This window comes from Rhinolophus sinicus, chromosome 12 (genome assembly GCF_057876585.1).
Source record: "Rhinolophus sinicus isolate RSI-liver-muscle chromosome 12, RSI-T2T, whole genome shotgun sequence".
In the NCBI taxonomy this organism is placed as follows: Eukaryota; Metazoa; Chordata; class Mammalia; order Chiroptera; family Rhinolophidae; genus Rhinolophus; species Rhinolophus sinicus.
In genome coordinates this window covers 23,537,754-23,550,292 of record NC_142512.1, presented here as the reverse complement: position 1 = coordinate 23,550,292, position 12,539 = coordinate 23,537,754, and the positions used below count along the sequence as shown (strand labels likewise).

The 12,539-nt window shown below is 38.5% G+C and overlaps 1 protein-coding gene across 1 annotated transcript in view; it reads left to right on the top strand.

Moving 5' to 3' along the window:
• Positions 1–12,539, top strand: part of MYO1D (myosin ID) — a 285,824-nt gene that overhangs the window by 122,155 nt on the left and 151,130 nt on the right. The window contains exon 16 of the mRNA XM_019732584.3: positions 2,665–2,872. Within this exon, the coding sequence (XP_019588143.1) occupies positions 2,665–2,872 (208 nt within the window). The remainder of the gene's footprint in view (positions 1–2,664; positions 2,873–12,539) is intronic.

The window sequence follows — 12,539 nt, the reverse complement described above, 5'->3', positions numbered from 1 at the left end:
AAGTAGGCATTTAAATGTGTTTCCCTTAATTTTTTTCTTACATTCCACAGATATCTCATTTCCTTATTATGTAGCAGGCAACATGATATATAGTGGGGAACAGAACAAAGCCCTTGCCTTCATGGAACCCACAGACTAGCGAGGGAGACTGACATTAAACAGATAAACCCACAAATCAATATGATTACAAACTGTGTTGAATGGTGTGAGAAAAAAACCAACTGGCTGCCTTAGAGAAGAATAATGGGTGTGAGGGTTGATGATTGATGAAAGAGGACCAAGAAAAAAACTAAAGGAGCCAGCTTTTGAGTGAATAGATTTACACGTAAAAGCATTGCAGGCAATGGGAACAGCATATGCAAAGGCTTTAAAGCAAGAAAGAGGCAACACACATGACAGGACCCTAAAGAAGGCTATAGTGATGGAGGAGGAGAGCAGTAAAAAATAAAAATGATGTAAGCCTTTTTAGAAAACTGCTCTGACAGTCGAATATGTAGAATGGATTGGAGAGGAAATGGAAAAGCATTCAGGAATCTGTTGCAGTAAATGTGACGCTAGCTTGGATTAGGATTGTGGCAGGAAAGTTGAGAATAGTTGAATTTTAAATACATTTTGGAGGTAAAGACAATAGGGCTCGATGATGGATTAGAATGAATGCTAGAGAAGAGAAGGGATCAAATATGATTCCCAGGCTTCTGGCTTTAGTAACTGAGGGCACTGACGTGGGAAAGGCTGAAAGAGAAGTTTAAGATGCCTTCCAGATCGATGTAGGCATTGGATATATGAGTCTGAAGCTCAGAGCTGAGAAGTGGGCTGCAGATAGCAAATTCATGAATTGAAAAAGAAAGCAGATGGAGTAAATGAGGTGATGTGGGAAAGGGTGTACATAGAGAATAGAGGGCCTAATACGAGCCAGGGGGGACTGCAACATTTGGGAGTTTAGTAATGGACGAGCGGTGGCTAGAAATAAAATTGAGAAAAAATATCCAGAGAGACTAAAGGCAGCCAGGGAGAGCATGCTGTCATGGGAGCTAAGACGGAAGCTAGGAAAAGAGAGAAATGTCAAGAAGGCATCACATGCCGCTTAGATGTATATTATCTTAACCAGGAAGGTGTAAAACCCTATGAGGAAAACATAAAGATTCCTGAATGTCACAAAAGGAGACTTGAAAAAATAGATAGTCCTTGTTATTGGATAGGACAAGTCCACATCACAGCTAAATTTAATGAATTTAACGTGGGAACCCAATAGAAATACCTGCAAGGATTTATTTGTCTGTTTTGTGTTTGTTTTTCCTTTGATCTATGTAAATTCATTCTGAAGTTTATGTGGAAAAATAAACATGCAGGAATACCTAGAAAGACCTATAAAACAGAAAAGGATAAGAAGGGACCACCAGATATTGAAATACAACGTCAATAATTGTTATAAAACCATGTGACACTGACGCACAGATGGACAGACAGTACAATGAAACAGACCAGGAAGCATAGACACGAACTGAAGTGCACATACAGATTTAGTGTATGATAAAAATCATATATTAAATCGTAGGCCGAAAAACTGACGTTTAGTAAGTAGTGTTGGAATTAGCCTTTTGTCGAAAGGTAGCATCGGATCCATACCTCACCAAAATAAGCGCCACATGGATCAGACCTCTCAGTGTAACAAAATAAAAACATACAAGTAATAGAGGAACACACAGGTGAATTACGCTGTACCCTGCATGTGAGGAAAGCGTTTTTCGCTGTGACTCAACATTCAGATGCAGTGTATAAACAGCATCACTAAGATGGACTACTTGTATTAAGCAGCTTTGCACCGGGCAAGGGCGGGGCGGGGAAGCACTGTCGCAGGCTGTCTTCTAAGCTGGTCCCAGTGATCCCCACCTCCTGGGGTTCACCCTGTGTAATCCCTTTCCCATGCATGTGGCCTGGGCCCGGTGATTTACTTCTAGCAAAATGGAATATGGCAGAAGTGATGGTATATCACTTGTGAGATTCGGCTCCAAAAGGCTGTGACTCGGTGACTCCGGCCTCCTCATGCTCACACTCGTGAAGCTGGTGTGTAGTGAACTGCCCTATGTGAGGTCCACATGGCAAGGAGCCATGTGGAAGCACGATTGATTTTTGTGTATTCGTCTTATATGCAGGACCCTGCTTCGTTTTCTTTTAGTGATAATAGTTTATCCGACAATCTCCGTGATTTCCTTTGAAGCGAGTATATTGTTCATAAGTAAGATTAGTTTTGTTCTTTCCCCAGTCACTAACCAGTTTGTTTGTTAGTCTCACTAGGCAGGCTGGGAAACTGGTGATGGAGGGCATCCTAGCCTTGTTTCTGTATGTAAAGTGAATGCCCCTTTATGAATGATAGTTGCTGTGAGGTTAAGGTAAATAGCATTTATTAAGTGAAGGAAGTACCCTTCTATCCCTAGTTTAGTAAGAGATGTTATCATAAAGGAATGTTGTGTCTTACTGAAGGCTTTTTTCACATCTCTTATCAGGCTATGAAGTTCACTTCTATTTCTAGTTTGTTAAGGAGTTTTTTTCTTTCCTTCTTTCTGTCTCTGAAGCATCTTGAATTGTATGCAGTAGTTTTTCCACATCTATTGAGACCATATGGTTTTTCTTACTTACTCTGTGCCCCGTTCTTTTTTCACCCAGATATAAGATGATCTCTGAATTCACCTGGCCCAACCATGACCTCCCTTCAGACAAAGAGGCTGTCAAGAAACTGATTGAACATTGTGGTTTTCACGACGACGTAGCTTATGGGAAGACCAAAATTTTCATTAGGACACCCCGAACACTCTTTACCTTGGAAGAACTCCGTGCCCAGATGCTCGCAAGGATTGTCCTCTTTCTACAAAAGGTAATTTTGTATTTTATCGAGAAGGATAAAGCTCTTTGCTTTTATGTTCTTAAAATTTTGTTGAACGTTTTCCTTGATTCTAGAAATGTTCACAGTGGTACAGTTTATGTATCTATGCGTATCTTAGAATATGTTCTGTTGCCTTCACATATGGCTGTCTGAGCTCAAAATTATTCTATCCTCAAAACTCTAAAGACAGTGTATCTTCTGGTATTTAGAGAGATGTTCTTGTCTCTTGTAGTTAACAGAGTTGTTTCCCTCACCTTAACTCCAGAAAGGACGTTTTTATCGTGTAATTCAAAAGTTTTACCGACATGTTTGCAACAACCTCCCTCGCCCATCATTACCCACCTCCTGCACTTGACTGAAGTGTGCGGTGTTGACTTACTGATGCTCGTTAGCTCACAGTACCTGCCATTGGTCTGTACAGGGCTCCCTCCTCACTTCATTCACTCGCTCCTGTATTTCTTTTTATCCCCCACACCCATTTCCATACCTTCCATATGAACCATTTTAATGCAAAAATTATTTCATTACGTATATAAAAAGAAATCATGTGCCTCCGTGAGAATGTCCTTGGGATATATACCAAGAGGAAAGTGGCGGGTCATTGGGTATATATAGGCCTAATTGGTATAAGGAGTGCCAGGTGCCTCTCCAAAAGGACCGCCAGTGGGCACCACCACCAGCTGTGTATGGGGGTAATTGTGTGCCCAGTCTTACCAGTATCATCCAGCTACCTATGCATTTTGCCAGACTAATAGGTATAATGTTATCTCATTGCTGTTTTACTTTTTATTTCTCTGATTACTATTAAATCTGAGCATTTCATTAAATGCTTGTTTGCTTTTTGGTTTTCCGTGAACTTCGCATTCATAGCCTTTGTCCATTTTTCTACTGGAGTTGGTTATCATTGCCTTAAACATTTTAGATGTTAATCTCTTATTCACTTTAGACCTTATAAATATATTCTCCATGCATCCTAATGAATTTTATACTATGCTTTGTTGAAGAGAATCCTTAATTTTCACATAATCCAATTCTTCAGTATTTTCCCTTATGTTTTGTGCTTTGGAATTTTGTTTAAGAGGGCTTTCCTTGTCTCTAGTTCACAGAGGTACTGTCCTGTATTTTCTTCTATGAATCGTCTAGCTTTACCTTTCACGTTGAAGTCTTCAATCCATTTATAATCCACCGATGTATGTGGTTTTATATAGGAATCCAGTTTCATTTTCTATGTGGTGAGCATGTTTCCTCAATACCATCTACTAAACAACGTGTCCTTTTCCCATTGGTTTTTATTATATATTAAATATACATATTTTGTTTCTGTGTGCTCTATTCTGTTCCATTTTATGTCTGCCTGGTTTTACACTAATCCCACAGTTTTTACTGTAGTGTCTCTTATATGGTAGGACAGTTTATGGTAGGATAATGCCATCTTCTCTTTGTTATTGAGGTTGATTAACCTATACAGGGACCTTTATTCTGCAATATAAATTTTAATGTGTGTTTATTGTGTTCATTAAATTCAACAATACTTTTTATCAGCACTGCATTGAATTTATAGATTAACTTAAAGGATTAACATTTTTATAATATTAAACCATCATAAGAGTATAGAATAGGCTTATATAAATCATTTCTTTGACCTTTAGACTTAGAGACACCTTATGAATTCATGGTTAATTCCTAAAGATTTTCATTGTTTTTGTTACTGCTGTGAATTTTTTATTATATTTTCTACATGGCAGTGTTGGTGCAGATAAATAATATTGGCTTGTGTTGGGGTATCTGTAGCTAGCTCGAATGAAACCTTTCTTGATTCATGTTTGTTGATTCTGTTCATTGTTCTGGGTCAATGATTCTGTCATATGCAAATAATGAAAGTTTTCTCTTCCCAGTTGCCAAGATGTTTCTAGGTGTTGGTTTCTTTCATTTATTTTGCCTAGAACTCAGAAAAACTCTTGGAGTGAAATACTAAATTCTGTTTCATCCTAAAACAGTTTCCTTCTATTAATTGTTTTTTTTTATATTGCTTTTACTCAGTTGTGTTTTCTTTCTTGAGATTGCTTGTAAATTTACAGGATCTCTGTTTTCTGTCTGCCATAGTACATTACTTTCATAAATATGTCCTTCAGGACTTATCAGTGGTGTTTTTGTTGTTTTGCAGATCTGATACTTTTTTCTTTATACCTATGCAAGAGATGGACTCAGGCTCAGGGTTTGGCCTGAACCAGCGTGATGATACTTCTCAGTTTGCTTGGGACAGTCCTGGTTTAGGAGTGTTATCTGTTGTAACTATTAGTAGTACCCCTTTCACTCTCACAAGTGTCCCAGTATGGATAATAAACTGTAGAGTCACCCTAGTCTGAACTCTCTGTCCTCTTGGTGAAGGATAGAATCCTCTTCTTAAATCTACAGGGGCAGTTTGTTTTTTCTCACAGTTGTCAGTGTCCCACAGACTGCTGTGTTTCCCCAAAAATAAGACCTAGCCGGACCATCAGCTCTAATGCATCTTTTAGAGCAAAAATTAATATAAGACCCGGTCTTATATAATATATAATATAATAAATATAATATAATATAATGTAATATAATATAATACTGGGTCTTATATTAATTTTTGTTCCAAAAGATGCATTAGAGCTGATGGTCCGGCTAGGTCTTATTTTCGGGGAAACATGGTATATAGTCTGTTGCAGCTCTGCCGGCCATAGATAGGACCGACTGTAACCCGTCCCAGCCCCATGGCCCAGTGCTTACATAAAAAGTTATAATTCCAGGTATACACTCCTAACAGGGCTCTTCCTTTCCCAATGCTCTCTACACCTCTGCTTTTTATCTCATGAGAAATTACAGTTTCTACCTAGAAAAGAGAGATTCTAAAAGAAAAGGGATGGCTGCTTCAAAAACTATCACCCACGTCGTGGAGAACGCTGTCCAGTGTTCTCTGTGATGTAGTAGAGCTTGCGTTTCTTAACCATAAGGCAATGGAGTAGGAAATAAGAATCTTCCTCCCAACTCTCAGGCAGACCGTGGTGGAATGTGATATATGCGATCTACTGATTATGTTCTGTAGACAACTCCACAGGCCATTAAAATGAGTGGAAATTTTTGTCAGCTTTTGGGCATATGCTATCAGTCACCTAACTTTCCACGGGATGTGTGTTTTACTTTTTCTGTATCCTTATAGGAATTTTATGGGAAGTGAGGAGAGGCCACATCAGGGATGGTATTTTACACAAGAATTGCCAACAATCTATTTTTATTTCCTTTTTAAAATAACAAAATAGCTTTATCTTTTTCCTGATTATGTAATTCAAGTATGCTCAGTGTAAAAACAGGTTCAAACCATACCGAAAATTATAAGGGAAACCGGGGAAAATCACCTAAAATCCCACCATGCAGAGGTAACACATCAACAATGCAGTGACCATCCTTGCTGATAGCTTTCTGTGCGTATGTACAAGCATATATGCTATGCTATAAACGAGATGACAGTCCACGTGGTAATTTTTATGCCCACCTTTCTCTTTTGCTAAACTATTTTATTACTCTTTTCCCTGCCCTTACCTTCTCCGCCCACATCTCCTCTTATCTGCTGTGTCAAGGGTCCTCGAGGCCTCCTCCAGTTCATTGATTCACTATAAGGACTTACAGGACTCACAAGAGGAAAAGTTATTACAGCAAAATGATGCAAAGCAAAATCAGCGAAGGGAAAATGCCTATGGGGTGAAATCCAGGGGAAACCTGGAGCACGCTTCCAAGAGTTCTCTCCCAATGGATCCGTACAAAAGACACACTTAATTTCTCCAGCAATGAGTTGTGACAGCACGTACCAAGTATCATCTACCAGGGAAACTCATTAGAGACTCAGTGCCCAAAGTCTTTATTGGGGGCTGGTCATGGAGGCTCTCTCTGCCGAGCACGTACCCAAATTCCAGACTCCCAGAAGGAAATCAGGTGTTGAGCGTAAACCACATTGATTGTACAAGCAGTTTAAGCACATTGAACCACTCTCATTTAGGGGAAGTTTTATATCAGTGTGGGGAAACTGCTTATCAGCCAAGTTCCCAGACACCAGCCAAGCGCCAAACCCTTGCACGCAGGATAGTAGTCTCAGGCCTGCCAGGTTAACTCGGTTCTGGACACACACTCCCCTACAATTGTCCCATAATTGTAATAGACTTCCTTATACACACAGCCTTCCTTTCTGGTGCCTTCATGTCTAGGCACTGGATTCCTAGAAGCAAAATTATTGATTGAAAGGTATATGTATTTGTGATTGTAATGGATATTAACAATTCATATTTCTGCACACAATGGAAGTGAACTCTTTTCCCTCATTTTTTTTTCTTTTTGGCCACAGTTCTGTTTATTCCTTTAAGAACAATCAGTTGTGGAGGTCCTGGTTTTAGTCAACATCCTGATTCTGCCTCTTCCCACTTGCCCTTAAATCTTTGTTAAGAAAAGTTATGAAAGTAGAAAGCAAGGTTCTCACATGTTAAAACCTATTATGATGCACTACAATCAATACAGTGTGATATTGGCACAGGAATTGACTGTGGGATAAAATAGTGAGTCCTGAAATAGAGTCAAGTATATATGGAGATTTAATAGAATTTCAATTTGGTGGGGAAAAAAGAAGAATCTTTTATTAAACAGAAATAGAGCAACTGGAGAACAGTGTTTGACCTCCATATCATACCGTGCACAAAAATAAATCCCAGACCTATAAATTTTTTGAAGAAACCCAAAAGCTATAAAGAAAAAAATAGACACATTGCATGATATTAAGTAGAAAATTTTACGCTGAAGAGTATACTATGAACTGAGTCAAATAACAAAGGATAGCTCAGGAAAAATAATTACAATCCATGAAGTTAATACATACTAACTACAGGTAGCCCCCACAGATTCATAAGGAAAAGACAACCCAATAGAAAAATAGGCCAAGAATATGAAAAACAAATAACAGAAGAGGCAATCCAAAGACCAATAAACACATCTTCACTCATAGTCAAAGATACGAAAGTGTTGGCTTACAAGGTAGGCACTTTTAAGATTTTCTATAGTCATTATCAAATGGCTTCCAGGAAGATTGTACTGATTTATGCTCCCACCAACTAATACGTGAGAGAGCTTGTCTCACCGAAGCTCTGGATATTTTCATTCTTATAAACACACCTTCTGAATAACCGAAAGCCTGCATGTTTTGCCTGGACGTTGAAAAAAGCATTTTACAAAGAGCCCCAGTTTGTGGTCTACGCATCTGTGTATCATTAAATTAAAAGAAGTGAATTGATGTAGCTAAGGTCATTCTCCTCTTCCTTCCATAATACACAATTGCTTCACTTATCCACATACCTTCTGCATATGAGTTCATGTATCTGTTCCTCACCTCGCATTTGAGTGACAAATTAAATAAGGCGGTATTTCTAGACAGCAGTGAAGAAACGATTTCAAGTTTTCAGACTTACAGCTTTGAGCAAGGAGATGCTGAGAGACCAGTCAAGTCAGTTCAGCCGCAGATCATGAGGCTGAGCTGAGGTGTGTAATGCTTGTTATTAAGTGTGTGTGAGGCAAACCTCTCCCAGGTGATTGTGTTGCTTTAGCTTTTTGTCTCTTCAGCCTGGACCTTCCTGGTTTTGGATTTCTCATCATTCATCTTCTGTGTGTCATATGCATTAATTCCCAGAACACTGGACACGTTTTTGCTGCATGGTTGGGGAAATCTTGAAAGAAGACTAGTTTTACCCTTTAATTAGCAGTTAACAGTTAACTGATTTTTAATGAAAATATTGCACAAAAGCATCAGAAAGAGTCATGATTCTCTAATATTCTGTACCTGTTTAGTTTAAAATATTCTGTTGTCTTGGAAGAGGAATGGAGTATGGAACCCCTCCCTTATTTGGTGCATGTATAGTTTTAAATTTATGTTCTCATTGTAGGAAATCATAGGTCAAGAACAACAGTGTCATATAAGCTGATATTAAAGATGGATTCTCAAAGGGAGATGGAAAAGTATTGGGGAAGTTTATCTTTTTTGTTGCTATAAACGACAAATTGGGAATAGGTTGATGGATTTGAAGAGTGGCTTTCTTGACCCACCAATAAGACAAATAGTGAATTTGTGAATTGTGTCTTCCTTTGGGGGGAATTAGTTTTTTCTTAAAGGGCATCTGTAATTGATTACAGACAGAAATCTTAATTGATCACCATGTCATATACTTGGATCATTTCAGATTGCAGAACATTGACCCAAGCTCTAAGCATGGAATTATTCTTTACATTATGCCGCAGTGTAGCAAAGAGGTGAAGGCCCTTTCTGTGTCACATACTGAAGACTACTAAACCTAAGGCATTCTTTCTCAAAAGAATATCTTAAGGGTCAAATCATTTTCCTGCAAGGAATTTGTGGGTATCCTGAGACCACAGTAGCAGGTCATGAATTCCACAGCAGCAAGAGCTGCTAGCCCTTTGGAAATTTAAATCATGCTAGCCTCTGACCTGCTCCACACCATGCAATGAGTGTTTCGGTTTCTATCTCAGCCCTAAAAGTAGCTCACGGCTTATAATACCTATGACATAGTGAGGTATGGGGTCCACAGTCAGGCTTGAATTTAAAGTCAGTTGGCAGTTTTCTATTGTAGTTATGTGAAATTACAGCCATGTTTAGATTGGAAATAATAGAAGCTTCATGCTATAAACGTTCAGATCCATTGGCCTCCTGGGGTCAGTTGACTCCCAGAATTTTATTTTTGCTTGTCTGGCGGCTTCCTAGAGGATAGTGGTGGTTTGATTATTAGGTCATAGCCAAATTGGTATAATCTCAGAAGCAGGATAGGGGAAAACAAAGGAGTGCGTGGAGAAGAAAGTGTGGGAAAGACAGGAAAGAGAAGAAGAAGTGATGTTAAGCAGAGGAAGGAGGAAAAGACCTCATGCTAGTGAAATAAAATACACAAAATGTGGGCTACAATTACATATGATGTTTCTAATTTTAGGTGGGTAAATTTAGGTTTCTAATTGAAAATGGAATTGTAGGGAGTTAGTGATCTTTTGTCTTTTAATTCAAAATCATAAATAGTTGGCATTCCACTAGCAAACTGATATTGTGAGGATATTATACCAAAATAGGGCTACCTAATTTTTATCACTACATCAGCAGTGTTTTTAAGCTTACCGTGTATTGCGTCTGGTAAAGGAAATAACAAAAGCATGTAAGATCCAGTGTTCTTTTGAGAGAGTTCATGGGAAAATGTCTTTCTGTTCATGTACTGGGACATAGCCCTCAAACTGGCAGTCGTATTATGGGGAGGGGATCGCACTGTTGCAAAGCCTCCTGGTGAAATTTCCTGCAGTGGTGACATTAGACATCCTTGAAATGTTCCTGAATTTAATGGGAATGCGTCTAGTGGTTTCTTTTTGTGCATGATACTGATTGAGATAGATACATTTGAGCATGTTAAGGGCTGCCCATCTATTCCGGTTGTGTGAAGACTATTTTTAAAATCAAGAAGAGATGTTGAACTAAGTCAGATTTCTCCTTAGTAGGTATCAAGATGCTCATGTCATTTTTTTTTTTCTTTTGAGCTATCAATACAGAGAATTCTACTAATCAGTTTGGTAGCAATATTATATTTGCCTCAGCAAGATAACATGGACACTTTTCCTTCTTTTTCCACATTTTGTAACAATCTAAATAGCATTTGGAGTTAATCTGTTCAGGTTTAGTTTCCTTGTGAAGACATCCAAAAGGGGTCTTGTTGGAGCATAATGCTTCAACAACTATCTCTAGTTCTTTAGATAATCGGTCTGTTTTTATTTTGTATCTTTTGTAGGATCACCTTCGATCATTATGTTTTTGTAGAAAATCATCCAGGTTCTCACATTGAATTGAGTAGAGTTGAACAAAGTAATCTCATATGTTTCTTTTCATTTCTTATGTTCTTGTATTTATTTGTTAAATTTGCATTTTATGTTCTTATTTTTGAGTTATGTTATAGACCCAATCCCAAGAAGGGTTAAAGGAGGCTCATTAAGACATGAACATTTAATAAACATTCTAAAACTGAATTCTAAAACTGAGAATAATATCACTATTAATTATAAGTAGTCTCAAAGGTTAATATAGACCTGAGTATGATAATTTTGTGAACCATCCAAAGAAAAAGTATGAATAATTATCTGAAAATTGGATTTTATGGGTTTAGGTATTCATTTGCCTCTATTTCCTGATGTATTATTAATTGTGAAACTTGGTCAAGTAGTGGCATGAAGCCGTAGGGCTTTCACATCATTTTCAGACAAAGCTCACTGACTTCTTTGTGAAACCAGTCAAGTGTTCTATTTCTCAGACTAAAAGCAAAATAATTATATCTCATAAAATCAATTACTTTTGCCCATAAAGTAAACCCCCCCACACACACACACACAACTAATATAGTAGCTAATCTTTACTGAGTGACACTCTACCTATACTAACTAAAGCATGCACAAGAACCCAGTGTATGAGTATCTGTTACTATTTTCATTTAATAGGAAAAGGGAACTAAGGCACAGAGTAGCTGAGTAACTTGCTGGAGGAAACCCAGAATGCAGAACTGGGATTTGAACCCGGTAGTCTGGGCTTCTGAACACACTCTTTTAACCACTCTCCACTTATACCCCAGTGGCAACCTTCAAAATGCACTCCTTAAAGGAAAAACAGGTATGACTCACATTATTGAAGACGAGTTTATAAAACCAGCCACAAAGGTGATGATGGCATCATGCTGAGAGGAAAAGAAGAATGAGAGCTGGCCAAATTCCTTTATTAAACGGCCTTGGTCATTTGCGCTAATGCTGTCTGAGTCATTTACTGCTGAGTATGAGAACTAAGATATATTTTTACTAAATTGAAACACTGATGTTGAATGTATCAATGAGCTCTTGACATACAAGCATATACCATATGAAAAGTGATTAATTACTTTACTTTTTACTGAGACTACACTCACCAGGAGAAGAGATTTTTATTTGTTTTGGTTAAAAAAAAAAAGACTTAGAGCCATGAGTAGGTTAGGAAAGGTGTTTGTTTGCATGACTACCTACAAAGCATAAGCTGAATTACAGGAGGGCGGGGTGGGGGTGGCATTGCTGTGTGATAAGGGAGGTTGCTCCCAGTGCCAGTCCCCTCATTGCTTCATTCACAGGGAATATTTATGGTCAAAAATATGTTGCTCGACCTTGACTAAGTGTTGAAAGAAATAAAGAAAAACGTGCCTTTGATCAAATGATGGCATTGACTGTAGGTCAGTGTGCTATGCTGTAAGAAACGCAGAGCGAGTGCTCGTTCCACCCCCCTGCCCTCCGGGTGTGCAGGAGAAGGGCGCTCACATGCATTTTTAAATGAGGAGTAAACACGAATCTGTTCGCTCATTACTGAATAGGGACATAAAAATGAACAAGACATGGTTCCACCCAAAAGAAGCTGACCACCCAGTCAGGAGAGAGATGTGTTAAGCACTCAGGTCAGTGAGATGGAGGAATTGTGATGCTCTTGGGTGAGGTAATGACTGCCAGGTGGGCTCAGAAAAGAGGCACCTGTTCTTGAGCTCGGAGAGAAGGCTTTCTAGAAGAAGAGGTGCCAAAAAGCTTGAGAACCACTCTGTTCGATTCACGT